Here is a 27,959-nt window from a genome sequence, read left to right on the forward strand (position 1 = left end):
GGCCCGCGATGGCTGTTCCGGGCTTGCTAGTGGCGCTGGCTGCCGTTTCTCTGCCCTTTGCGCTGGGTGAGTGAGTCGGGGGCCCGCCCGGAAGGCGTCAGTGGCCAGGCCAAGGTTCACGCCACTCCCGCTCCTCCTCTGGGGTAGGGAAGATTTGAAGGAGGGCTTCGAAGGAGGCAATAGGCGCTCGGGAAGCCCCGCTGTGTGCGCGATGAGCCCTTTACGCATCCTCGGCGATGTCATCCAAGGAAACTCGGCAGCGGCTGCAGGGGGCGTCTCTGGCGCCCAAAGGAATCCTGAACGTCACATTGGAAACAGTATGAAATCTCGGAGGAAATAACCCGACAGGGCTCCAGCTCCGATCAGCTCCCCTTTTCTCTGCTTAGCCCTGCTTTGAAAGGAACGGGGCACTGCGTAGCCAGATATGGAGGCAGCAGCACTATTACAAGTTATGGACAGCCCTGTAGCCAGGATTTGAAGAATTGGGGGGCCCTGATTTTTTTCAGGGGGCACATAGTGGCCCCAACCTCCATGGCCTTCTCTCCTACCACCGCTGAGGAGGAAAGCTGCCAGCTCACTGCCATACAGCCTCCCCACTCCCCACAGCTGCCCCAAGGTGATCCCTTTCCACCCCTCTTCCCACAGCTCTGGTGGGGAGCCACTCGGAGGTTTAGATATGTGCGGCACGGTCTCCTGCCCTTCCCTGTAGCATGATCCAGCTAGGCAAGCCCAGTGGGACAAGGCATGGGGGGGTGGAAGGCGCCACCAAGTCACAGCTGACTTCTGGGGCTACAAGACCTCCAATTTGGATTTCTTCCTGTTGGAGGGCGAGCCGAGGCTGCCCATGCGCAGCTCCCACCCTTACTCAGGTGGCCAGTGAGACCAGGCCAGAAAACCCCTGCAGGCGAACATCACCTCTCCACTGATCCCCAGCCCCGGCCTGCAGCCGGGACCTCCACTTGTGTGCGCCAGCCTTCCCTACCCTGCCTGGTAGAGAAAGCCTGCAATGGAGCCATCTGCTCCCTACCCCCGTCGCTCCACTTGAGGGCCAAAATGGCCTCTTCTTAGAGGCGCCCTCTAGCCCAACCTGGAGCTTAACTTTCAGTCCTGGGCGCTGAAAGTGCCCCTTGTTTCTGCTTGCTGAGGGGTCAGAGATTTCTTCCAGCCCCTAAGTAAGCAGAAGCAACTCAGAGTTTAACTCAGTCCTGGGCGCCCTTGTTTCTGCTTGCTGAGGGGTCAGAGATTTCTTCCAGCCCCTAAGCAAGCAGAAGCAACTCAGAGTTTAACTCAGTCCTGGGCGCCCTTGTTTCTGCTTGCTGAGGGGTCAGAGATTTCTTCCAGCCCCTAAGCAAGCAGAAGCAAGGTGGAGCTTAACTTTCAGTCCTGGGTGCTGAAAGTGGCCGGTTGTTTCTTCTTGCTGAGAGGTCAGAGAAGCAACTGTGTATGATCAGGTCCCCTAAGCAAGCAGAAGCAATGGTGTATGATGACGGCAGAATGGAGAAGGATGCAGCCAAGGCACTGGAGGCTGGTTAGGGCCCCAACTCAGGGGGCCCTGCCTAGCAGTCAGGGGGCTGTGCCCCCACAGACTCCCTCATAGCTATGGGCCTGGTTATGGAAACCCCTCCCACCACACCTTATTGGGTGCCTTTTAGTCTAATCATAGCAATTTTAATTTAAAAGCAGGTAACTGGAACCCTGTACTGGTTTGGGGCCCCTGCATGGGGGAAGGTCATGTTTAACTCTTTCCCTTTGAAGGGATTGGCTTTTTCCTCTTCAAAAGTGCAGTTTAGATATAGGAAACAGCACAGAAGGAAAAGGTTAACCCTCTTCGCCTCAATCCCTGTACCTGATCCAAATTTGCCCCTCCATCCTGAAGCTGCTTTTAAATAAAATAAAGGTTTAGGCAGCTCTGAAGACAGCTCCCCCTGCTCTTTAACTATTGTGCTTAATTTTTATAAGGGGGGATGCTTGTGGAAGCCTCTTTAAAAGGGGGGAATGGATGTGGCTAAACAACAAGTAGGGGTGCAGCAGTACTGTGTATAGCACCAAAATCACACAATTGCAAAGCCTAAGAAGTGATTATATATAAATTCTCCATCAATAATTATGCCATAATAAACTGCTTGCCCCTGCGTGGATGATGAAAGCAGCAAAACTAGGCCACCTGCTGACCAAGTAGACTCTTTGGGGGCCTCTTCAGGTGTGTGGAAAAATAGGGCTTGGTCAATCAGTCCAAAGAAGAAAAGAACTAGGACTGAAAAATGCTCCAGAAGGAAAGGAATATTGAGAGCAATGGAGTGTTAGTTAAACTTGGGGAAAAAAGAGAGGAACGAGAAGAAATTGGTTTGCTCAAATCCCTTAGAGAACAGAATTCTGGAGAGGGAGGTTTTAAAAAGTGGTGTTTCAAAATTGGTGCTCCCTCCCCCACAATCCCTCATAGTCTCTAGTTTATTGATTCAAAGGCCTGATACTCAAGCATTCAAGACTGTCTTTGTGTTTTTCATACATGCATTCCAATATCAAGCAAGAGAGAGGCTGAAAAGTGCTCTAAGTAGCATGTATGCATTTGCTCTATCAGTTGTGGCTTTCTTCAAAGAATCTTGGGTACTGATGTGATGCTGAAAATTCTCTTCATGGAATTAAAATGTGGAGAATTCACAAGAAAAGGAGAAAGGCTGTTAAACCTGTCCAAGCTTGCGGTGTAAGGGTAACTCAAAGCTTATCGAAAATTCAGTTATAATGTATTAATAAATGATCATAGCAGAGTTTTTGTCCTGTCTAGGTTTCCAGCGGACATTTCTGGAAGTTATTATTCCACAAAGGATCCCATTACATGCAACTGGAAATCTGGTATTGTACCTTGTTTAGGTGACATTTAAATGCCCCCTTTAAAATACTATAACATGTTAATATATTTAATAGAGTGCTATATTTAAAAAGCATACACATTGAAGACTAGTATTCCCATCAGATGGCTAGGCTACAGCACTTACCTTGATATATAATTTTATATGTGAAGGTGTTTTTTCTTTTTCAAAGGGGGAGCATCCAGTCATGTGATCTCACACCTTCAGTCTGAGGTGGCCCAGACTGATTGCAGTCTTTTAAAAATATATATATCTAATTTTTCTCCCTTGTGGGAACCCAGAGTAGCTTATCACATTGTCCTCCCTCCCTCATTTGCCTTACCCTCAAAACAAGAAGCCTGTGAGGTGGATTAGGCTGAGATAGTGACAAGGCCAAAGTCACCTGACAGCCTTCCATGGCAGAGTGGGGATTCGAACTTGGTAGTCCCAGGTCTGAGTCTGGAACTCTTAATGACTACAGCATGCTGATTTTACCACCTGACAGAGCTTCCAATATGATATATGACTAAACCAACCGTAGTTTGACATGCTCTTTGGCTGTTGCAGGAAAGGATGACCTTTCTTATCAATATAGATGGGAAGTCGTACATAGTTCATCTGAAGCAACAGTAAGTAGAACCAGGGATTACTAGAGTTTTTAGTCCCAGTTTTTGCAGTCACATTAATGCCAAATAAATCTTGGAGGTTTCTGGCAAAGCCTCTTGGAGAAAGAACATGTACCTAATTCTTATCCAGGTACATGTTGCTAATATGTTCCCTTCTTTCCCGGCAAGAAGTTTCAAGGGTAGCACTACCAGATGTGTTTTGAGACAGGAGAATACTAGAGCCTTATGGTGTCTTTGAACTATTACCTGATTTTCAAATGTCCTAAGAGGGTGGGAGGTGGGGCAAAGAAATATTTATACAGGGCAGCTTACATCAAGCTGACTTACATCAGATCCCCAGGAGAGGCATCCTTCACCACAAGATGCTTCCTCTTTTGCCAGCTCACAGCCCTCTAATGTAGGGGTGTCAAACATGCGGCCCGGGGCCAAATCAGGCCCCCGAGCAACTGGCTGTCATTTGTTTCCTTCTCCCTCTCTCTTGCTTCCTTCTGTATAACAACTTGCTTTGCAAGGCTTCCTCAGTCACACAGGAGCTACAGAGCAAAATCCCTACTTTATCCATTGGCTGAGGCTCCTCCCTTGGGGAGGAAGGGTGGGAAGAAGAGCTACTGAGCCAAAGCTCTTTTCCTTCAATTGGCTGAGGTTCCTCCCTGTCCTGGTCCCCTAGGGAAGGAAGGAAAGAGCCAGAGCTTCCTTTTCCCAGTCCCTTGGATCCCATAGGAGAGATACAAAGAAAGCACCTTTAATGCTAATGTTTTAAGCATGTTTTGTTTTAAGGTTTTTATTTAAACAAATTCTTTAATTTTGTTTGGGTCTATAAAGTTTATATCTCTGCTGCCTGGCATTGCATTTGATGACATGTGGCCTGGCCCGACAAGGTCTCATTTATGTCAGATCTGGCCCTCATAACAAATGGGTTTGACACCCCTGCTCTAATGGGTTTGATCCAACCAACTTTTCCACTGGTGAAAAAGGGAGGAGAGGAGGGAGTCACCTGTAGCCACTCAAAAGGCTGTATGGGAATCATGGGACCTGCATGGATGGAAGGCATATCTGATAGAGGCTGCAGTAAGGAGGGGAATTAGATAAGAGTTTGTGTGGGGGAAACACTTCTGCCAGGACCCAACTCTGTTTCCCCTCTGAGTTTGGAAGGGGGAAAAAAGAGAAGAAGGGAAACAGAGGGATGGATCCAGGCAGGTTTTCAAGCATGTCCTGTCCCCTGTTCTCAGCAGGCATGTGTCACCTCCAAGCTTTGATGGGTCCGTGGACAATTTCCTAACAATTAATTCCCACTGAGAAAATAGCTATACCAATTTAAAGACTTGAACTTTCCTACCCTGGCCTTGATAGCCCAGGCAAACCCAATCTCATCAGATCTTGGAAGCTAAGCAGGGTCGACTGCGGTTAGTACTTGGATGGGAGTCTTCCTTGAAATATCCAGTTAGGTGGTTCTGTTCAGCCACCTTTCTGAATATCCTCCAGGCCCACAGTAGGGGTCAGTCACCAGAAGTCGTCATGATTTCCAGGGGCATGCACACAAATATACCCCTGCCCCCCCAAAAAATCCGAACCCTGACTTTCATCAGGTGTGCCAGTCCAGACTTCCCAAATAATGATACACATATTCACCATCACTTTTTTAGTTCCTGTAGATAAAACGGCGTGTCCTGTTTGAATTTCAAATATTTGCACTCATGGGCACTCTCAGTTGGTCTCTGTTGGCCGTTTGTTTAAATAGGTATTGTTTAAATGACAAATTGAGTGAAGATGGTGCTGTGGGTTAAACTTTAGATGTAAAAGCCCATATTAATAAGTATTTTTAAAACTGCCATGAAGGCTGACTACTGAGTGTGACATGTTCTATGAAGTAACTGGCTATGGCTGAGTTTATTTCTATTGAAAATATTATTTATGTATGCTGCTCCTCCAAACATGGGAGTGAGGAAGGTGAATCCTTCTATCATACACCTGTTAGGTAGACAGCATAGATTTAGGCATACTTTTGGGAGTCAGGAGGGAAAGCGGGAAAGCCTGCCTCTATGTTGTCTGTCTGACAGGCACACGAGAGAAGGATTACTCCCCTTTTTAGCCTCAGCTCCAGAAGAAGAGTTTTTCAATCTCCTTCTTGCATCTCAGCCTTCAGATTCTACATTTTGGGGGTTGGGGCCTTCAGGTGTAAAATCAGTCATCTGTTCTGCTCCTCAAGTTGGTCTGGGGAATTCTTGCCCTTGTTCTGGGCCTTGAGGCGGGGCCCTCAAGCAGACTGGAGTTGACCCATTTATCTATGGGTCCACTTGGCCTCAGAGGCAATGACCCAAAGAGGGCAAGCAAGTACTGGGACATGACTGGGGGTGCTGGTGCAACTTTCGAAACTGAGTCACAGTCTATGTTTGCCTCACCTCACTGTCCTCATGTGTTTGTGTGTTTGTAGATCATTTTTAAGCAATGATTTCAGAATTTATACAGATGATAATACAAGGACTCCAAAGTATGCTCTCCCTTCAATCAAGGTAAGATTTCTGAGACATGGAGGCAAGGTTCTTGTAATTCAGTTGCTGCTTGCTTGCTTTGCAGCTCCAAAGCAAGTTGGATTGTTTATTTGTGGGATTTATAACTAACCTTTCAACTATTGAAATGACACTCAGGGGGGCTTAGAATGTAAAAGATAAAAACAGCAAATACAATAAACCAGCAATTCATATGTAAGCATTAGCAAATCTAAAACAACAGCAGCAATTGTTCGTTCTCGTAGCCATTTCTTACATGTCCAGGGATATGCTGATTGCCACTTTGGTGTCAGGCAGAAATTTTTCTCCAGGCCAGTTTGGCCAGCGATCTTGGAGATTCTTTTGCTATCTTCTGGTCGTGGAGCAGAAGGTCACTGGGTGTGGGGTGGAGCCTATGAATATGGAGGTTCCCTCAGTCACTATGGTTAGTAGCCATTGATAGACTTATCTTCCATAAGTCTGTCTAATCCCCTTTTAAAACTGTTTATTTCTATAACAATATAAGAAGAAAATTGGTGGCTACAAAGCTGGAAGAAATCTCAAGCAGGGCCATTATCACTCTTTAGCATCCATTTGCTTGCTGTCAGTTTGGATGCTCTTGTGCTAAGATGTTGTAGAAAGGTGGTATCCCTGTTTGGAATGCAGCATGGAGAAAAGATTTGAGGCAGCATATTAATGAGAGGCAACTGGTCCAGTTGTTTAGGTAGACTGGCACAGCATACGGGGTTGTGCGGTGGACGTAACTGTTAATGTATACTGCCTTAATTCCCGTTTAATTTGTTCTAATGATTCTTTTTTAGCGGGATTGCTACTACCAAGGATATGTTGCAGATTACATTGATTCAGCTGTGATGGTCAGCGCCTGTTCTGGGCTCAGGTGAGGCCTTACTTTGTTAGCCAAAGCCCTTTGCATCTCAGTCCAGGTGGGGGGAATCATGACTTCACTGAAGTCAGAGATCCTTCTTCTGTGGTTTGGCTGAATTAGCTGCAAGTGGCAGAAGACACATCGAGCATTTGTGTGCAGGGCCAAATTTCTGCCTTGTCTCTTTCAAAGACACCTTTTCCTTGAAGCCCATGCATTAACATACACCCCCTCCCTCACATTTTCGAGTGGAATAAAGTCTAAGTATGTCTGTCTACAAGCTGGTTCTCACTATGGTGGTCTGCCTTTGTCCGGCTGGACCATGTCAGGCTGGAGATGATCAGATCATATTACTGAATGCTTCTGTGGAGAAACCAATTCTTGCTGTACACAGAAGTAGCACGTTAAGGAAAAGCTGAGGGCTGAACATTTCTCCCTTTCTATGTAAAGAGAAATTGTTTTGAATGGAAGAAAATTTCCATCACAAAAAAACCAGCCAACCTGAAGTTGGAAGGGGCTGTAGCAGGACACATGCTTGGCATGCAGAAGATCCCAGGTTCAATCCCTGGCAAGACTTTTTTTCTAGCAAGAACTCCTTTGCGTATTAGGCCACACCCCTCTGATGTAGGCAATCCTTCAAGAGCTTACAGGGCTCTTAGTACAGGGAAGGAGCTCTGGTCAAAAGGCTTAGGTAGGTGATGTGAAAGATCTCTGTATGAGCTGCTGACAGTCAGAAAAAGACCAGTGGTGTGACTCAGTCTAAGGTAGCTTTCTGTGTTTTCAAGTGGTCCAATCAAGACACACTTTTGTAACCTCAGTGGGGATGAGGCCTCATGTTGTTGCATTCATCCTGTGTTAGCCTTGCCCTCTCCTCCCTTAGTTGTCTGCTGATCCTGCATCAGACCCCCCCTACCCCCCAGCAACACCCCCTTCCCAGGTTCCCAGCTGCTTCCAGTTGTGGAAGGGATGAGGTCGGGACTGTTGTAGGTCTTTTGTGGCCCAAGACTAGGCTCCTTAAGGACCAAACAGGATGTCAACTGAAGGTATGGCTAGCTCCAGTTCACCTCTCTTCCTGCAGTGTCTCCTGGTAGCATCTAGTTGAAGATGTGTTGTTTGATGCCATTGTAATCAGCATTCATGAAAATGTAGGAGTCAGCGAAGGACGTGCCTCTGGGGGAAACTGAATATCATGGCCTTGCCTGATACGTTTGCTTCAGCTGGTTGTGGGATTGATGGCAGCCACATGTTCCAGGCATCTGGTTTGCCCCTCAGGCTGATTGTTCACATGATGAGATCAGAATGCTGAGGCACAGTGTGGTCTGGATGGGGAAGCCCAACTTCTGACCACCAAAGTCCTGGTTTGTGCTCTCCGTATTATTTTCTTTTTGTTTCCCCTATGCTCAGAGGGCTGTTGCAGTTCTCAAACATCACCTATGGAATTGAGCCCTTGGAGTCTGCGCACGGGTTTAAGCACCTCGTTTATCAAACAAACTACGATAACTCCAGCTTTCAAGTGTCTACAGATAATTATCACATTATGTGGAGTACAACATTGTTTCAAAAGAGCAACATAGGAGTTCCGGTGCGTACTGGTCTCTTCCCCGCCCCCCCCCCCCCCCCCAATTCAGTGTATGTATATAGATATAGAAAAATAACCAGATAGTATTTTGGCGTCCTATTTCCCCATGTGGTAGGTCAGCTTCCATAGAGCTTTCTACAAGGTGAGTTTTCCTGTCACCAGAGAATACTGGCACTTTTTCTTTTTCTTTTAAAAGGTTATTTACATGTGCAGGTGGGACAGAGGGGGCAGGCCATCTCCGCTGTGACTGACACTAGTTAATTCTACCCTTCTCCCAAACTACAGCAGCTGAACATTCTTTGACTGTTATCTGCCTCTGGTAATAATGGGCAAAGATAGCTTGAGTTCACTAACACAAGCTATTTTACTGTTAACTTGGAAAATAGTTCATTTCCTGCCTCCGAGTCTTGAAATTTGAAACTCCTGGTGATATTGCTGGAAGTTGACAGGGCCTGAATGGTTTCCTTAACACCCTGTGAGACTCCAACTCCTGACCCATTCCCCATTTTTTACCCCAAATTTTCCTGGTGATAGCAGCAACTAGGGACTTCTCTGCAAGCCTCCATTCCTCTCTGCTTCTTAGAAAGCTGAAATGGCAGTTTACCACCAGGTATCTGAGACAATGGGACAAGATATTTTCCTGAACACTCAGTAGCAACATCAAGCATCCTGGAAATAGCATGCCCCAGGGCTCTTTGTGCCTGGGATACTGCTGAGTATGCTCAGAACAGTATTCCATGCACAAGGAAACCAGAGATAGGAAATTCCCATGTAGCCACTACTAAGAACTAAAATGTCCTGGAAAAACTACACGTACCTGATCTCCTTGCATGCTCAGGATCACAACTGGCAATGGTGCTGCCTCTTTTATTTATTTATTTTTACAAACTCTATTAAATCCACAATTCTTAATTTTCATTCTATTTTCTGTATGTGTCTGCCCTGAATTTTCCCTAGAGAAATCTACTCATTTTTCATCATTGTTGTGAGTCAGCAAAGGAGTGTCCTATGTACATACAACATGTGCTGCCTGTATAAATACATTCAAAATGTGCAACATACACACCCTGTAAAAAGCAGCAACAAAAAGTGGAGAACTGAAACTTGTGAATGGTTGTGGAGTAAAAAACAGGATCAGGAAGATTCACTAATCCATTCCCTGCACCTGAAAATGACTTGGGCCCACATAATTTCATGTGGAAAATGAGTCAGTAGGGTATTTCTTGACCCTAGCAGATTCTGGTAGGCTCCCACAGCTGCCCCTTGATAGTCAGCAGCTTTCCCCTTTGGTCACCAAATACTGCATTTTCCCAGAATTCAAGAGTAGTTATAGTTCCTTTATCTGACTTGGTTTTCTTTCCTAGAATTGTATTCCAAAGAGTGCAAAAAGTCTTCAACTTGGTTTCTGCCTTCTATTTTTGTTTTGTTCTTTTAAAAACAGGCTAACTTCAGCACCCAGAGATACCTGGAAATGCATGTTGTTGTGGCCAAGGCTCTGGTAGGTCTATTGCAATGACTGTCCTATTTATTTATTTATAAATTCAATTTCTAAATCACCTCACCCACACTTGGGGTTCAGGGAAATGTACAACATTCAGAGAAATATAATCATAAGCACATTTAACAAGTTAAAAACAATAAAACAGTTGCAGCAACCATTCCAGATAGTGTATAAAAACCAGATTTATCCTTACCCCAAGGAAGAGAGAGAGAAAGGAAGGAAGGAAGGAAGGCCGGGCAAATGAAGACTGTTGCTGTCTTCAACAATAAGCCTGGAGGAATATCTCTGCGTTACAGGCCCTGTGGAACTGGACTAGGTTCTATAGGGCATGGATGTTATTTGGCAGAGAGTTTTACCAGGTTGGAGCCAGGGCCAAAAAAGCCCTGGCTCTGGTTGAGAATAGCTGGATATTTTTGGGATCAGAGATTGCTGGTAGATTTTTCTCTGCTGAGTGCAATGCTCTTTGTGGGGTATACCAGGAGAGGTGGTCCTGAACGTACATTGGCCCCAGACCATAGTGTGTGTGTGTGTGTGTTTTGCAAAATGTCATGGGATCTGTAAGTGGGAAAATGGATTCTAAACTACCTTTTGAACCTAAATTTGAATATGGAGTAAGCATTGAATCTATTTACATATGACATACTGGACAAAAAAAACAAACCAGAGCCTCACATTGTTTGAATGGTTTGATCAGATTTGGAAAGCTGCTTCATTATCAAAGCTGGAATGCTATCGGAAAGCTCAGAGAAATAACCTTTATTGTATAGATAAATCTGTGGAACACTGGATAATTTTTATTATGTTTTGGAATGAGAAACGAAGGGATGACATTGATCCGCGTGTTTTTGAAAAAAAATGTTCTAGATGACTTTGTAACATATATTGATTAAAAAATGAATTTTTAAAAAGCCAAGTGCAGGCCCTCTGGTATCAGAGCTTCAGGGGGAGAGAGGAAGAGTGGGTTGAATTCTTCCTCCTATGCAGTTTTGCTGATCTGAAACCTGCTGCTCAGCTAATTCAACCCCTCTTCTGTCCATGCAGGGCCAGGGTCTGAATTGAGCTGCTGAAAATCTTATGCCAACATTTTAAAAACGCTGGGAAGTTCCTGTCACAGAATTCCCCATGTTTGGTCTGGTTCAATCCAAAAACCGTGACAATACTTGCATTTTAATAGGAACTGTGTGTTTGGCCTATGTGTGTGTAGTAATTATGGTATAGTGCAAACAAAAGCAAGTGTTTCTTGTGAAATGACTGTGGATGGTCATTTCACACATTTCATAGTAGCAAGTCTGGGTTTTCTCCCTGGGGTTATGTATACTAGATGGAGTGCTCCAGCTGCTTGGACCTCCATGGTGAGTATTCCCTTTTGATATTTGTGTTTGAAAACTTATGTTTGTTGCCTTCAAGCATTCCATTTTTTAGATGTTCAATGAAGACTTAAAAAAATTAATAATGTAATGACTAAAGCAGGTCTAATTTTTTTAAATTGCTTGCTAACAAGAGAGTGTTGTTTTTTTAGTATGAGTTTCTGGGTTCGAAAGTAGAAACTGTGACGGAGAAAATCATCCAGCTTATCAACTACATCAATGGTGTAAGTCGCAGCACTTTTATGGTGAGATATTTATTTATAGCCCACCTTTCTGCTATGGCAGAACACGAGACAGAACGCATAGGTCTCATTTGGCAGCCTCTCATTCAGGCCTGATCCAGATCTGTTAGCTCCAGTAAAGGTTGGGGCATCATGTGCTTTCTAGCCATACTGTGGGACCTAAAGAGGTGGAGCTACAGCCCTATAGAAGTTGTTTTCTTGGGCATGACTTAAATACAATGCTGGCAGGTCAGGAGAACCACCCACAAGAGAAACCTCTGTCGCATCTGGGTAATTTCACTTGTATGGTATGTATTGGTGTTCTCATATGACCATATACAACTACCAAGTCAGAGGATTGGTTCTTGTAGTCCAGTGTTGTCTACAGCAGCATATCTCCATGGTTTCAGAGAGTGGTCCTTCCTGGCTTTTGACATCCGTGCTTTGTTTAGTTCAGTTCAGCATCTAATTATTTGTTTTGCCCAGGCCTTGAATTCAGTGGGAGCTTACAGGAGCACAGCTCTTGAACCTTTCTGATGGTTCCCCCTCCTCCTTCCCACCTTGATCATTGAATAGTAGGTGAAGCTGCATAGCAATCTCTGGATGAGCTCCACCACCTATTTTTCTACAAAACAACCCCTGGTTTTGCCCAAAGCTAATTGTTTTGCCCAAGCTGGACAAGCTGGGTTCTTTATATGCATATAAAGCTTGCACTCATTCCCTGAACCTGGGAACATCAGACTTATGTCATTCCTTGTATTTTCAGATGTTTTTCAAACTCAACACAAAAGTCATACTGTCCTCTTTGGAGATCTGGACGGAAATGGATAAAATCCATACAACCAAGAGCATGAATGAATTGCTGCAAAGATTTTCAGAGTGGAAACAGTCTCACCTCAGCCTGCGACCCCACGATGTAGCATTCTTGTTTATGTAAGAAGAGCAGCTCTTTCCTTGTTAATGGATGAAATCTCCAGGGTTGTCCCTGTTTAGGAAAACTTTATCATTATCATGATCTCTGAGTACTCAGCAGGTGAAGGAGGAGGAGCAGAACAGAAGTCTGATGCTGCTGAACCCATTCCTGTGCTTTCAATATAAAATTTGTGGCATCCCTGCTGGTAGAAAGTGCCGTCAGGTCACCTCTCCTTCCTTGGAGGTTTTTAAACAAAGGCTAGATGGCCATCTGACAGCAATGAAGATCCTGTGAATTAAGGGAGGGTGTATTTGTGAGTTTTCTGCATTGTGTAGGGAGTTGGACTAGATGACCTTGGAGGTCCCTTCCAACTCTATGATTCTAAATCTGACTTAAGGTGACCCTGCGGGGTTTACAAAGCACGAAGCATTCAGAGGTGGTTTGCCATTCATTGCCTGCCTCTGGGCTTGCTTGGTGGTCTCCCATCCAAATAATCAAGGCCAACTCTGCTCAGCTTCCATGAGATGACAACACTGGACTAACTTGGACCATCCAGGTCAAGGTTCCTGTAGCGTAGTCCAAACAAATGTACAATTGCAGAGAAAGTTGCTAGTTCAGAGAGAGGGACAAAAGCTGTAGAAGAAAAGGAACAAAATTATAAAAGAGATAAAGGTTTTGAAGAAGTGCAGGATGGAAACACAATTGCTTAGAGGTGGATTTGAGAGAGAGAGAACATGATACCAGAGAGGGTAGTACCATGATGGGCATTCTTGCGCCAAGGGTTAGCAGTAGGGAATGAGCAGAATCTTTGAAGGCAGCAGAAGAGCTAAGAACTGGAGATATGAAATAACTGGCGGGCCTGAAAGTGTGCACACAGTTCAGAATAAGGGGATGTTGCAGACATCATTGCTGGGGGTTTGTTTTTGTGTGTGATTTTGTTACTGGGCACTACAAGCGTTTTATTATAAGATTAAAAGGAGAATGCAGAAAAAGAAAGGGGAAGGGATATAAAGGTAATTGTTTCTCTTCTAGAATTTTTACATTTACATTGCCATGTCTTCCTGTCCCTCCCAGCTACAGGAACCAGTCTAATTCTGTGGGGTCCGCCTATGCAAGAAAGATGTGTTTCAGACCCACCTCGGCAGCAGTTGCTGTGGTATGTATGTGGCTGTGGAACACCCCCACAATCATTCCCTGTACGTTTAAAGAGACCATTTCTTTTTTGCTATGTGATTAACAACTCTGGATGAGGAGTTTAGACTGCTTGAGCAAACCAAGGAACGTATGACATCTTTAGATTTGTCTGTTCATAGGGGAAATTTCCCCATATTTCTCATTTTAAAAAAGAAAGAATTGGTGGTGCAGTCTGAATGCCTGTTGATCCTAGTACTTTATTTATGAGCTGCATTCATGCCCTGGTTTTTTCTTACAACAAAAACTTAAAGTAGGCAAACAATGAGAACAAAATCGTAAAATGGATTCTGCTAGTGCCACATAGCAAACCTATTGGGTGATAGTTAAGCATACGGAAGCCTGTTGGTTTCAAGAAGACACAACCCACTGTTTCCAGGTGGGATCAATCAAATGCTCTTCAGAAGGTTACAGTCAGGGCATGAAGATGATGGCTGTTTTTTATAATTGGCGATATACTGACTTTGAACATGAAGGTTCCATTGCTAGCTCTTATGGCTGGTAACTTAGCCACTTATATCCTCCATGATGGATCTGTCTTCTCATTCTTTGCAGTATAAAAATGGATACACATTGGAGAACTTTTCCGTGATTGTCGCACAGCTGCTGGGGATCAGCCTAGGGATGTACTTTGATCAGTCGAGAAACTGCCATTGTCCTGGATCCACTTGCTTAATGCATACTAGAGCAGTGTAAGAAAGCGCAATGACCGAGACCTTATACTCCCTCCCTCCCGTGTTCCAACATAAGACAAAAGCAGCAGTACAGAGAGGAGGCATCAAGCCTTTGTGGGGGTGGTGTCACCTGTTTTGCCACACAGAAGGTCCCAGCTTCAATCTTGTTTCTGCTTGGAGAGCTGCTGCCAGTCAGAGCAGACCAGTCTGAACTAGTTGGGCCCCTGGTGTGATTCTGTATAAGGCAGTTCCATGTCTTCATAAGAGCACATTTGAATCTGAATGGTTGCAGGCATCAGAGAGGCAGGGAGCAGGCTTAACCCCTGCCCCAACTGATGTCTCACCCTTTGTAGGCTGTCTCCCCCACTCCCCATCTCTGTGTTGGTTCTGCTGATGCTTCCACCACTGTGAGTCTGTCAGTGACCTCAGTGGTCTCACTTTGATTTCTCCGACAAGATTACCACTGCAGTCATGAGGGGAAATAGTGTTGTTGTGAGGGAAAATACTGGCCCTCAACTCTGGCACTGAATGGTTTGAAATACAGAAATTTTCTACATAATATGCTCTTTCTATGCTCCTAACAAATAGTATATTTACAAAGTGGAATGGTGTGTAGGGGGTCCTCATTCGATGGCCTCAGAGATCACAGCACCTACCCCCCCCAGTACTGACCATTCATGTTGTTGAGATTTCCCTCACTGTTGACAGATTTGTCCCTCACAAGGACCTTTAGTCTGTTACTGACTGTGAGAATGACAAGCCAGCAAGATTCCCCATTCTTCCCATCCAAGATTCTCTAGTTCAGACAGCCTGTCTTATATATTTCTTTGCAACATTTCTGTTCTCTGCTGTCAATATAAAAAGGTTGTATGAGGCAGCAACATCATTTGTAATCAAAATAAACACCACATAAATACAAGAATGGGGGATACACAGGAAAATGGTCAAGTGTTGGAAAAGTGGCATGGACCCTAAAAACCCACCCTCAAAACCATCTATTTAAAAGCACCTGAATGTCAATACAAGTTTCTTCCCTTCAGATAATAATTCAAGCAAAGGCCAGGAAGGCAAACAGAAGGCTTACCTGGCATTTAAAACTTTGCAGACCTGGCACTAGGAGACCTGCTGTGGAGAAGGAATTCTGCTGGGGCACTACCAGAAAAGGCCCTGCCTTTGACCGTTTCCCACAAAGCAGTGATGTTTCACACTGGGGAGCTGGGCTGCAGTTCATAACTGCTGCTCTCTCTGGTTCTTCAGACTCCTGCCATGTACTCTGTGTGCAGCTTTGGACAGATCATTTGTCTTTGCTCCATCTAGTTGATCTGTCCAGTTCCAACAGTAGCCATGCTGAAAAAGTCACATTCTCAGTATCTGGTATTCTGATCAGAACATAAACATGCCATTTATTTCCCCTGGAGAGGCTTGCATGGGCAGAGCAGGGGTGAAGAGGGTCGCCAGAGCCCTAGAGTTGCTGGGTGGAACTGAAGAATACTCCCTCTAAGCTGTTGAGTTTTGTGAGGAAAAATTCTACTTTGTGAGCTACTGGCATTAAAGTTGTGAGCTACGGCATAAATTAGTTTGCTCTGGGGCCATTTTTCCTGAGCTAAGACAAAAATGTGTGAGCTGGAGGCCAAAAAACCTGTGAGCCAGGTCACACTAACTCAGCCTAGAGGAAACACTGGGTGGGAGTGGCTTGGCTGGGTGGGTGGGGTTCCCGCATTTTGAAGGCACCAGCCACTCTTTTCATTATTCTAGCAATTCCCCCATCCCATCCTGCATGTAAAATCAGACATTTTGCAAGTGTGAAATATTTCCAGAGCACCTCTCCAGCATGTTCTTAACTTGTTGAGCTGAAAGCAGAACTGCGTGTTACAAAGACTTAGGGCTTATTTTGAGCAGGAATACACAGGAGCACAGTTCAGGCTGGCTTGGTGTCAGGGGGTGTGGCTTAATATGCAAATGAGTTCCTGCTGGGCTTTTCCTACAAAAATAGCCCTGCAAAGACTGTCTATGAAAATGGCAGCCCCACATGGAGTATTGAGGACAACTTTTCCTGTGTCCCACGGTAATTATGTTGCAGGGCTTCCCTGGCCTTCCAGCAGTTTCCAGAAATTCTAGATGGGTTGAAAATTTGCAGCCCAGGGGCCTATAGGATCTAGCAACTTTGGCTAGGGCAGACTGCAAAGTTGATCCCCCCCACTCCCGTTAATGCTAAATGGTAACGTCTGTTTAATGTGTGTGCCCTACAGGCAGGCCAGCGGTGTGAAGGCCTTCAGCAGCTGCAGTGTGAAAGACTTCCAGAGTTTTCTGGCACAAGGGCAGGGACAGTGCCTCTTGAACAAGCCTCGTCTGGATCTCCAGTACAGAGCCCCCTCCTGCGGCAATGGAATTGTGGAAGAAGGCGAGCAGTGTGACTGCGGCTCCAATCAGGTTTGTTTTGCAGCTATAGAACCATGAGCGCGATTGATGGAGATCCCCTCTCCCCAATGCTTAGCATAATTCACTTTGTTCCACGTTCCTAAATCCACATCTTTTGTTGTTTCCCTCCATTCCAGCAATGCATAAGAAATGGCTGTTGTGTGGAATGTAAGTTTAAAGCTGGGAAAACGTGCACCCATGGGGCATGTTGTTGGGAAAAGAGCTGCAAGGTAGGTGGACCTCGTTATAGATTTCTCTGCAGTTTCTTCCAGCGGTTTGTGATTTGGGGGCAAAGCCCATATTCTGCATGCAGAAGGTCCCAGGTTTAAGGGTGTTGGGAAGCAGGTTCCACTCTTGATCGCAGGCTCTGCTTTGCATTTAAGAATATATCAAGCCAGTGGGTCTCCTATGTAATGTGACCCTTGGGCAGAGGTCCTTTAACTGTGGTTGCAGAAGGGGTGAATGCAGGATCTGCAAGATCCCTCTGGATCTGCCTTAATGTGAAAAGAAAACAACTGCATAAATGAGGTCTTATACCACCTTATACTTTTCTAATATAAAATCAATATATTTGAAAAGCAGTATGTGTGGCAACACTTTATATTCCTAAGGAACATACCATGTACCATGTGGCTTCAAAAGTTCAGAATTACAAAACCATAAGCGTTCAACCACAGAATCCAAGAGTCCAATATTCTATAGCATCAACTTGATCACTTGAACTTTAAAACAGGTACCCAGTGTCCTTCCTGTTTCAATAGGAATTTTCCCCAGATCTTATAACAAGTCAGTGTATTGTTGGTGCCTGTGTCAGCATAGACTACATCCAGCCATAACAATTAGAGCAGGGATGTCATATGTACAGCCCACAGTCCACAACCAGCCCATCCAGGGCTTTAATCAGGCCTGCTCTTTTCTCCCCCCCCCTCCCTCCTGTCCTCACCATTTGAAGCTCTGATACTGATGAAGTTCTCTGCTCTTTCAGTTCTCTGCCTTTTCTGCCTCATCTTTGCAGACTGCAGCACAAAGCTGCAAGGAAAATGTGGAACAGACTCTCCATCAAAGCTGTGGGGAGAACATGGAGTAGATTTTCCAGTAAGGTCTCTGTGCCCAGATAGATAGGGCCCAGGGACTTTGATGGAAGATCCATTCCATGTTTTCCTTACAGCTTTGTCTGTGCTGCAATGTGTTTCAATGGCGTGAAGATAGTTTCACTTTCAGCATTCCTATATAGCCTATATAGGAGTTGTATCCTTGCAAATAAAGGGTTGATGCTTTGAGTAGGCTTGCCAATCTCCAAGTCCCAGCGGGGTTTTTCCCGCTTTCCCAGGCTCCTTCCCGCTCCCAGTCAGCTGGCTGGCTGGGGGAAGCCCCACCCCCACAGCCACCTTGTGCCTTTCCACCTCCAGAGGCTTCAGACTCCATTTGGAAAGGCTTCCTCTTGGGATGGTGTGTCTGTGTCTTTAAGGCTGAATGGGGGCGGGGGGAGCAGGCAGAAAAACATGGCTGCTCCCAGTGGCTGTAAAAGCAGCCCAGATCCTCTGTTGGTTGCACAATCTTTTCAGAGGTCGTTTGCATAGGAAAGATAAACTTGAACCTTTGGTTGCTCTGCGTTACTTTGAAGAAGTTGGAAGTTCAGCAGCTTGTGAGTAGAGATGCCAGTCCCGAGAGTCATCAGAAATGGAGGGGCGGGGTGGAATGTCTGTTGGGCACTTCATTATTCCCCGTGGAGATCGATTCCCATAGAGTATAATGGAGAACTGATCTGGGGGTATCTGGGGCTCTGCAGGGGCTGTTTTTTGAGGTAGAGGCACCAAATTTTCAGCATAGTCTGATGACTCTTTCCAAGTTTCAAAAAAGATTGGACCAGGGTTCCAATTCTATGAGCCCCAAAAGAAGGTGCCCCTATCCTTCATTATTTCTGATGTAGGGAAGGCATTTAAAGGGTGTGTGGTTCTTTTAAATGTGATGGCCAGAACTCCCGTTGGAGTTCAGTTGTGCTTGTCACAACTTTGCTTATGGCTCCACCCCCAATGTCTCCTGGCTCCACCCCCAAAGTCTCCTGGCTCCACCCCCCAAATCCCCATATATTTCTTGAATTGGACTTGGCAACCCTAGCTTTGAGCCAGCTTGTCTCTCTGCTCAGTGGACCTGACCTAGTGAGTACTCTAACCTGGGAACCTACAGCCATAGGGAGATATTGCCAATCTGAGTAGACAACCTGGGGGAGGGCTTGCAATGCCATTTCATTGTTTTCCCAGGCTCAGAGCATTTTATATTTTTAGTTTCTGCTGTGATCCTTGTGCTTTTCCTTGTTGTTTTATTTTTAAAATTGCATTGCCAAATTCCAAATTCCCAACCTCACAAAGTCCCATTTGTATCAGATCTGGCCCTCCTAACAAATGAATTCAGCACCCCTAAATTAGAGGATTACATTGGTCAATTGATCCAAATTGAATAAGGAGAATCACCACTCTGCAATATAAATGAGAGACAGAGCTGTTGATGCTTTTTCATTGTTGGCAAGGATTCACCTTTTATTACTAGAAAAGTATAACGTGGTATAAGACGTGTTCTAATTACACAGTTGTTTTCTTTTCATACTGCCTTACTTCTAACACTGTGCTTGATCCTGTGGTTGTTACTAATAGCACAGTTGTTACTAATAGTGGTTGTGGTTGTTACTAATAGTTACTAATCTGACTTAATGGTCTGTCTGGATCAGCATTCCTCTTTCTGTCATTGAATGACCACTTGCCTTTGGGAAGCCCACAAGCAGGGGGTGAAAGCTTGGTGTTGTTCCCTGGCATCTAGTATGCAGAGGCACACTGCCTCGGAACGTGTATGTTTCATTCAGTCATCTCAAGTATTTGCTGCTTAAGAAGGTCTTCTCCAAGAATTTCCATCTCAGCCTAAGCTGGTTGCCCCTCCACCTCATGTTGCCATGAGTGCCTCTTACTGCTCACCGGTTTCACTGGATGATCCCACCTTGCCAAGTTTCTGTATTTGTCTGCTTGCTCTATACTTTTCTCCTTTCTGAACTTTCCTATAGTCATATCCTAATCATCTGTTTGGTTTTGTCAGAAATGCATTTGAATGTGTAGAGATTTGTGCATTTGGCAGCATATAGTGTGAATGTGGAAGCCTTTGCATAGGTGCAAATGGAGATGAAAGTTTGTTAAGAGATTTCCCTATCTCACTGGGTGGGATGGGGTAGCAATGTTCTTCCCACAGCCATTCCCATCTCTCATACAAGCATACTCACAATACACTGGTTTGAAATAACTTTTCAAATGATATGCGATTACTTTAAGAACCATAGGCTCAGATTTCATGTTGCAACAAGGTGTTTGCGGGCACTGCTGGTGCTGCTCTGCCCAAGAAAGCATGCTTGATGCAATGTGATGCTCTCCAGTTTGCGTGTTCTGATCCCCGCCCTCATCTTTGCTTCAGTGGTTGCCTTTTGCAGGGTGGAGGGGGAAGGGGGTGGGCAGTGCTGGCACAAAGTTGTCACATTCCCTTCTTTTCAACCACATGTCCACAAGGAGAAGCAGGTTGGCAGCGCCTGCATATCTCCCCATAATTCTAATTGGCACCTTAGGCATGCCCTGTATGTCTGAAGGGGCCCCTTAAGGTCAGGCATGAATTGGACGACTCCTCTTCCTCCTCCCATCTACCAGATAAAGGACAGAGGCACCTTGTGCCGAGGCACACCGGACCCTGACTGTGACCTGAAGGAGTACTGCAATGGCTCCTCTGCAGAATGTACGGAGGATTTTTACGTCCAGAATGGGCAACTGTGCGAGGGAAACACTGGGGTTTGCATGAAAGGAGTATGCCAAAGTCCTGATCGATGGTGTCGAAAAGTGTTTGGAAAAGGTAACGGAAACCCACTCCCCCTCAGTACCTCATTCACAGCCCCTTGCCTCCATCCCCTCTCTTGGTTCTTTATACTCTGCCTTTTTCCGTCATAAGGGTCTCGAGGGTGGCCTATAGAAAACACACCCCAAACTGGCTTGTGAATAATATACACAAAGCTGTACAAATTACATTTAGAACAGTTTTAGAATGTAAACACATCTAGAAAGAGCAAAGTAGGAAATCTGAAGGACGCCGCGCTCAAAAAAGGAACATCAGAGTGGAGTAGGCCCCCCTCCGCCCGGTCATGCTCAACAGTAGTTGGGTGGCAGCATGTTGGATCAATTGAAGTTTCTGTACAAATCTTCAAGGTGCAGAAGGCAGCTCAGCCTAACCTAGTAACTGTTAGAAGGCCCCTTCAAGTTACAGCTGCCATCTGAAATTCCAGAAGCAAAAGTGGATTCAGGAGGACCCCAAATTGAAAATGTGATCTTTTAGGGAGAGTGGACTCTAATCCAGAATAGTCATTTCCCCCTGCTAAGTGGTCCTGAGTCTCTCCTGCAAATGCTACCTCTGTCTGGTCTGGTTTGAACTTTAGTTTATTCATCTAATCCATTATTAAAATGCAACTCTGAATAAATTCCCTGTAGAAAAACATTAAGATTCCTCTTTCCACCCCACCACTGGCACTGACTTCTGGGATGGATATTGCTCTGGAAGGAGGGGAGGCAGGGAACTTCCAGGGATGACTCCCAAGCAATTTCTTACATGACATTGCAGGTCCCTGATAAATGTAACTGGTGTCTATTTGCAGCTTCCAAAAGTGGGCCATCACAGTGCTATGAAGAAATCAACAGCCAGAAAGACCGGATGGGACACTGCGGCTCCACTGCGAAGGGATATCAGACCTGTCAGTGGCAGTATGTTTTCGATGCAAATGAAATAATTTGATTAAATTTTATATTTCCTATACTGTGGGTTATATATGTAAAATTATCAGGGTTGTGTTTGCCAAATCATTCTGAATCAGTGTGCTGTCTTTCCCCTCACAAACACAACATCAGTGTTAACCTAGTGGTTTAAATATTGGTAATACTGTTATCTGACTTAAATGCTTAGGATTGGTTCATTAGCACAAAAAGGCATTTAGTCCACTGAAAATGTACTCCAGATGAAATAAAATGCAGGTAAAATGCAATTTGAGACGGATTTCCCACTCACCCTACTCCACTCTGATGTTCCTCTTTTGAGCGCGGCGTCGTTCCAATTTTCCACTATCTGTCCCGGGGCTTCACCTCGCGTTAGCATTTTTGTGCGGCAAAGAGAAACTGCTAAAAACCAGTTTCTCTTTGCAGCGCACAAATGTGGATGCGAGGTGAAGCCCTGGGGCAGATAGTGGGAAATTGGAAGAACACTGCACTGAAAAGAGGAACGTTAGAGTGGAGTAGGGTGAGTGGGAAATCGGTCAGAGTGTCCCTAGTTTTGCTGCTCCATAGTATACAAAGACTATCATGGAAGTGGATTTCTTTGTTCCATATAGCTAGCTACCCTATTCCTCTTTGACTTCCTCCAAACCCTTTCTTAAAAATCCCTCCCCCCCCAGCTGGCATAACCTGATTGTCAGGCTTTAGTTTGCTGGCTCCCACTCTCACCCCCTGGTTCAAGAAGCCTGGGATTCTCTTCCCCTGCCAAATTGATCTGTTTTAGGGCTTTGCAAATCTGATCTGACCCCTGTTTTCACCAGCAGCCTGCTCCCCCTGTCCTGCCACAGTCTGAAATGCTCCCTGAAATGTTGTCTGAGACCCACAAAATGGGAAGTGAGGGTTGGATGGCTACTGCATGAGGGCAGAATTGACCAAAATTGCATGTGTGCACATGCATATTCACACACAACATACAGACTTTTCCACACCCCATATGCTACTGCGACCTTCTTTGATGGTGCTCCAGATTCTAGAGGGGAAGTCTGATGCAAAAGGTGAGACTGTGAGAGAGGAACTAGCCCAGAATGTAGCAGAAAGAGCAGACATCTAGCAGGCATTCTGCCTTTCTGCTTCACTGGGGCCCTCACTTTTCGCAGTACAAATGAAACAACTAACTGCTGAGCAGCTGCTACTAGAAAGGGGCAGTTTCATAGACATGCCCCCATGCTCAACATTTGAACCAGGTTGTCTGGTGAACAGGAAAGTGATCTATGTCTACTTCTGGCTTAAAGTTTTATGCATGGTGACTAAAACTGGACATAACATTATCCCAGTGTATACTTATAGGTAGCTTCACGTTTCATGCATAGTTGCTCATCCTTGCATATGCTCATCCGTGTTTCTTTTTTTTTTTGTGGGGGGGAGGTGTTCTTTTTTTGTGGGTTCGTATGTGGCAAGGTTTTGCAACAGTCCTCAGCACTGACTGCATCCCATAGTGACCGCTTTGGTAGCTTCCTCTATGGTTTTTGTAACCTTTTCCTGCTTCCTGCACTGCACACCACCAGTGGGCACTGTGTGGCAGAGAGAGAGGTCTGTGCGGCAGGCCTCTCTTGCCTCTTGCAATCTGACTTGTTTTCACAACATGTCTGCCTAAGGACCAGCAAATTGCCCTGGGCTGGTAGAGGCAGCAGCACAAAGCTGCATGAAGTGGTAAAGTTCAAATAGTTCACTTTCCCCCCACTTTGGTAGTGCAGTGGTTCACTTTGCTCTGCCAGCCAGACAAGATCTACAAGATCTACAACCCTCCATCATCTCACTACCCCTCCTGATGACAGGCTTTCGGAAGCTAGGCTGTCAGAGCCCCACAAACAGCTAGATATGCTGCCTTGCCAAGACCAGGCCAGAGTAGGGATGTGGAGACACACACTCAGCCTGCTGAGACAGGCAAGGTGCTGATAAAGCACCTGCCATCTGCTTCTGTCCAGGATTTCTTCAGAGGAACAAGCTTCCGAGCTGCAGCTGGAACATGGCATTGGTGTGGGGCTGCAGGTCGAAGAGACATGATGGGATTGTAAGGTGAAGGATCCCAATCCTGAATGGTGACTGTTACTGTCAGGGCTTTTTTTGAGCAGGAATACAGTTCTGGCTGGCTTGGCACCTCAGAGTGTGGCCTAATATGAAGAAGAAGGAGAAGACGACGATGAAGATATTGGATTTATATCCCGCCCTCCACTCCGAAGAGTCTCAGAGCGGCTCACCTTTACCTTTACCTCACCTTTACCTCCTCCTGTGGGACCTTCCTTTACCTTCCTCCCCCACAACAGACACCTGTGAGGTGGGTGGGGCTGGAGAGGGCTCTCACAGCAGCTGCCCTTTCAAGGACAACCTCTTCCAGAGCTATGGCTGACCCAAGGCTAGCAGGTGCTAGCAGATGCAAGTGGAGGAGCGGGGAATCAAACCCGGTTCTCCCAGATAAAGAGTCGCACACTTAACCACTACACCAAACTGGCTCTCATATGCAAATGAGCTCCTGCTGGGCTTTTTCTACAAAAAAGTCCTGTGTGAAATGATGATGTTGGATGTGGCCTAATATGCAAATTTTTCCCTACAAAAAAAGAAGCCCTAGTTACAATTTTGTGTGGTTTCGGGAGCTTCTAGCGACTGCCTCTTGTCCAGGAGGCTCCCATGTGCTCCTTCATCCTGTTCTAATCTCCAGCTTGATATAAATCACCTGCCCTCTTCACTTAACAACCTGTGCTCCTCTCAGAATTCCCTTCTACTCCAACTGAGCCCCCGCCCCCTTCTGCTCTCATGTCGAAATATTATTTCAAAAGAACATTGGCCAGCCAGTCACATACAGTGTTCCCTCTAAGGTGAGTTAGCGTGAGCTAGCTCACAGATTTTGAGCCTCCAGCTCACACATTTTTGTCTTAGCTCAGGAAGGATGACCCCAGAGCTAACTAATTTCTGCAGTAGCTCACAACTTTAATGCCAGTAGCTCACAAAGTGGATTTTTTGCTCACAAGACTCTGCAGCTTAGAGAAAACTTTGGTCACGTGCCATGCTGCTTTTCTTATTGCAAGGCTTGGGAACTGTGGTTTGTGGCAAGTGATGTCACCTGTCATTTTCTCATCTTCTTGCAGGGATCTCAGGTGTGGCAAGTTGATCTGTGAATATCCACACAACAAGCCGTTCATGATAAAAAATGCAGCAGTGATCTATGCAAGAGTGCAAAGTCGCTGGTGCGTCACGTTAGACTACCAGAAGGGGATAAATGTGAAGGATCCCTTCTTGGTTCATGATGGTGCTGGCTGTGGGCAAAACAAGGTAACAGATGAAGCTAGAGATGCAGCCAGAATCCTTCAGGCTTTATTACCCTCCTGGAAATTGTACTGCTGCTCGTGTGTGCAGTAATTCCAAGGCCTCCTTCTGCCTATTTCTGTCCCATTCACTTGACACTGGAAAGGGCCAGTTAGCAATAGCTAGATGCACAAATTCTTGTATGTTCTTTATTCATTCTCTTTGTAGTAGTTACCCTTCTTTAGTCTTGTGTTTCTGTTCTTTATTCAGTGGAACTGCTAACAGTGGAAATGCATTTCCGCCTGTAGTTTTATTTGTTTTCCATCCAGATGGAGTGAAATTGTCAAAGATGCCTTACCCAGTGGATCCTCCCTCCAGATTCCCGGTAGATAGATAAAACTGCCCTCATTTTAGAGGCAGTTAACACTCTCGCTTTCACATCAGGCACAGAGAGGTGTGGATTGATATGTGAATGACATTTCAATTTTAAAACAAGGCATGGGTCAGGAGAATGAAGCCCCCTTTCCCTCCACTTGTTGGAATCTGATTCTCCTCCTGTGGGACAGTGAATTCTGCCACCTTGCGAGTCAACCATCTCATTTTGCTATTTTGCAGACCAGGCCTATAGGAAACTGTCCAAATCTGTCAGTATTTGAGGCCCGCTTTCATAATTTCTTATGAACCTCATGTTTCTACCTTGGCTTGCTCCCTGAAAATTGGGTTTACCAAAATTTAAAAACAGCTTAAAAATATAATAAAATCTCTTTAATGGATTTTAAATAAATGGAGGAATGATGAGCTGTCTAGACCAGTTGCAAACTACCTCCCTCTTTCTTATGACACGACTCAGGATTTGGTGGGAGGTTAAAGGTGACGGAGTCTTCATCCTGCCTTGGGATTGCCTACCTTCAGGAAGGGCCTGGAGATCTCCCAGAATTACAAGTGATCTCCAGACTACACGAATCAGGTCCCCTAGAGAAAATGACTGGTTTGGAGGGTGGACTCAGTGGCTGTATACTTTGCTAAGGTCCCTCCCCTCTCAAAACCCTTCCCAAGATCTACCCCCCGATCTCCAGGAATTTTCTAACCTAGAGTTGACAACCCTACCCTCAGATGCTCCTCCTGTTGCCATGGCTGCTGTCCTTCGAGAGGTCGCAGCCGCCCCAGAGTAGATTGCTTCCCCCTTTCAAGCCCCTTGCTGAGCTCTCTCTGGCAATGTACCCCCAACAGTCGCTAGAGGGAAAGGCTTTCTCTACTTCCAAGGCAGGTTTAAAGCATCCTCAACTGCTCTTTCTTTCTGCAGTGTTTAGGGACGGCTGGGTGGGTGGGAGGGTTAACAGAGCTAACAGAAGTCCTCATAGCAGCCCTGATGGTGGTCCCACTGGCCTTATTTCTTAACCTGGAATGGTACAGTTGCCTTTTCTTTGTTTTTAGTTTTGCATGAACCAGAGGTGTCTGGATTATGCTTCAATCAAACCTAGCTGTGATGCTGCAACAAAATGTAACGGGCGCGGCGTGAGTAAAAGAAAAATGACTCTTCTTGCTGGATGATGCTGGGCCAGCTACTCTCTGTCAGCTTTACCTCACAGGATCAGGGTTGCTGTGAGGAAAAAACGAAGAGAGAACCATGAGCTCCTCGCAGAAAGGGTGGGATAGAAGAGTACTAGATTGCTTCTGCATAGGAACCCTTGGATTCAATGCTGCAGAGATGTTCTCAGAAGGATCCACATGTCACCAACCATCCTCAATTAGTCCGGCTTCTTTGTCTTCCCCTGCTTTGTTTTGATTTCCCCAAACCGAGTTTGGTCCAGTCTTTTTTTGCAGAGGCTGCAATCAAAGTGCTGATCTTCTGTTTGCAGGCTGTGCCGACAGGATAGAGTGCATTTTTTTTTTTGCAGGTCTTGCTCACACTGGTACCCACTTTCCTCAGCTCCATTCCTGTGATCACCATTTGCTCCCACCCAACTGGAAGGCTTTTTTTGGCCTTTAAAAAAAACACACCCAGTAATTGTTTTATTATGATAACATTAAAAGACTACTGTGATACTGCAATAAAATGCCTTATAGTGGTGGGGCAATGGCTGCAGGGGGAAGCTGGATCAAGGAAAATATGAGGAAGGAAGATGTGTCATGTGCCAAAAAAAAAGTAACAAAAATGGGAGCTCCACTGCCATGTGGTAGGCTCCCTGCACAGATGGATTTGGACCTGGGGGTGGTGCGAACCCTGTTGGGACAAAAGCTGTTGTTCTCTTTTCCCTACACAAATGCTGCTGCAGGAAGGGAGGCGGGGAGAGACCTGAATGCTTTAAAGTGCTTCAGGTTCTTTTCTTCCCCTTTCCATGAAATCTAGGTATGCAACAACAAAGGGAACTGCCACTGCCATCGGAGCTGGGCCCCACCTGATTGCAAATCCAGAGAATCCAGAGGTTTAGGAGGAAGCATCGACAGCACCTTCCGAAATGGTTAGTGATGTTCCCAGATTTTGTACCATTTGTTGCTGTTTCCTCTCAGAAGTGGAAATGGTAGTTGTCTGGGGTTGCTTGGGAAGAGAGGGAAGGGAAGTGTACCTCTTTAAAAGAAGGGGGTGAAGACAGTGAGTGAATGTCTTTAAGTCAGGTGTGTAAATTGGCTTCATAACCCTCTCACTGCCTGGAAGAATCCTGGGAATTGTCATTGCCGCCAGCTTCATCATATTGCAGAGGACTGTACTATTGAATCTTTTGATTTGCTAGGATTACGGCCAATCAAACCTCGCACTGTTAGTATCAATACAAGGAACTGGCTGCTGGTGTCCTTCTTTGTGTTCCTGCCTGTCCTCTTGATCTCCATCTTCGCGATTGTGAAAGTGAGAGACTTCTTTTTGTGGCGCAGTGAAGAAGAGCCCAAAGATGAGATGGAGGAAGAAGAGGATGAAGAAAGGTAGCTCATTTGCTCAGCAATCCAACCAGTGCAGGAATTCCTAACTTTTTAGTACCTGGCCTAAGAGCCCCTTCCTGGTTGATAGTTGGAGGCATGCTTCGCTCAAAGATGTATTTTCTTAACTGGTTCCTGGAACAATGGGAGATGTTCTCTGTACAACTGCAAGGCAGCAAGGCTGCTTCTGCACAAGAATTTTTGCATGGCTTGGCAGCAAGATGCCCCTGCTGCTTTTCAGACCTTCCACATCATTTCAT

The 27,959-nt window shown here is 45.5% G+C and overlaps 1 protein-coding gene across 1 annotated transcript; it reads left to right on the top strand.

Annotated features, from left to right (window-relative positions):
• Window positions 1-2,740: 2,740 nt before the first annotated feature.
• Window positions 2,741-27,709, top strand: LOC132579988 (disintegrin and metalloproteinase domain-containing protein 2-like). Its single transcript, XM_060250596.1, has 16 exons — window positions 2,741-2,850; window positions 3,414-3,475; window positions 5,904-5,982; window positions 6,780-6,856; window positions 8,246-8,423; window positions 9,862-9,918; window positions 11,441-11,512; window positions 12,276-12,442; window positions 13,497-13,578; window positions 14,169-14,305; window positions 16,537-16,717; window positions 20,386-20,584; window positions 21,378-21,483; window positions 24,630-24,813; window positions 27,137-27,248; window positions 27,519-27,709. Exons 1-16 carry the CDS (start codon window positions 2,752-2,754, stop codon window positions 27,707-27,709), a joined length of 1,983 nt encoding a protein of 660 aa, XP_060106579.1. The 5' UTR covers window positions 2,741-2,751.
• Window positions 27,710-27,959: the final 250 nt, after the last annotated feature.

This window comes from Heteronotia binoei, chromosome 12 (assembly GCF_032191835.1).
Source record: "Heteronotia binoei isolate CCM8104 ecotype False Entrance Well chromosome 12, APGP_CSIRO_Hbin_v1, whole genome shotgun sequence".
Taxonomy (NCBI): Eukaryota; Metazoa; Chordata; class Lepidosauria; order Squamata; family Gekkonidae; genus Heteronotia; species Heteronotia binoei.

What these genes read in the sequence shown, in the direction of transcription:
- LOC132579988 (XM_060250596.1), top strand. Translation starts at nt 2,752, where the DNA reads ATGATCATAGCAGAGTTTTTGTCCTGTCTAGGTTTCCAGCGGACATTT. An exon ending in ATGCTCTCCCTTCAATCAAG is followed by an intron (nt 5,983 to 6,779) that starts GTAAGATTTCTG and finishes ATTCTTTTTTAG; the next exon opens with CGGGATTGCTACTACCAAGG. An exon ending in AGAGCAACATAGGAGTTCCG is followed by an intron (nt 8,424 to 9,861) that starts GTGCGTACTGGT and finishes TTTTAAAAACAG; the next exon opens with GCTAACTTCAGCACCCAGAG.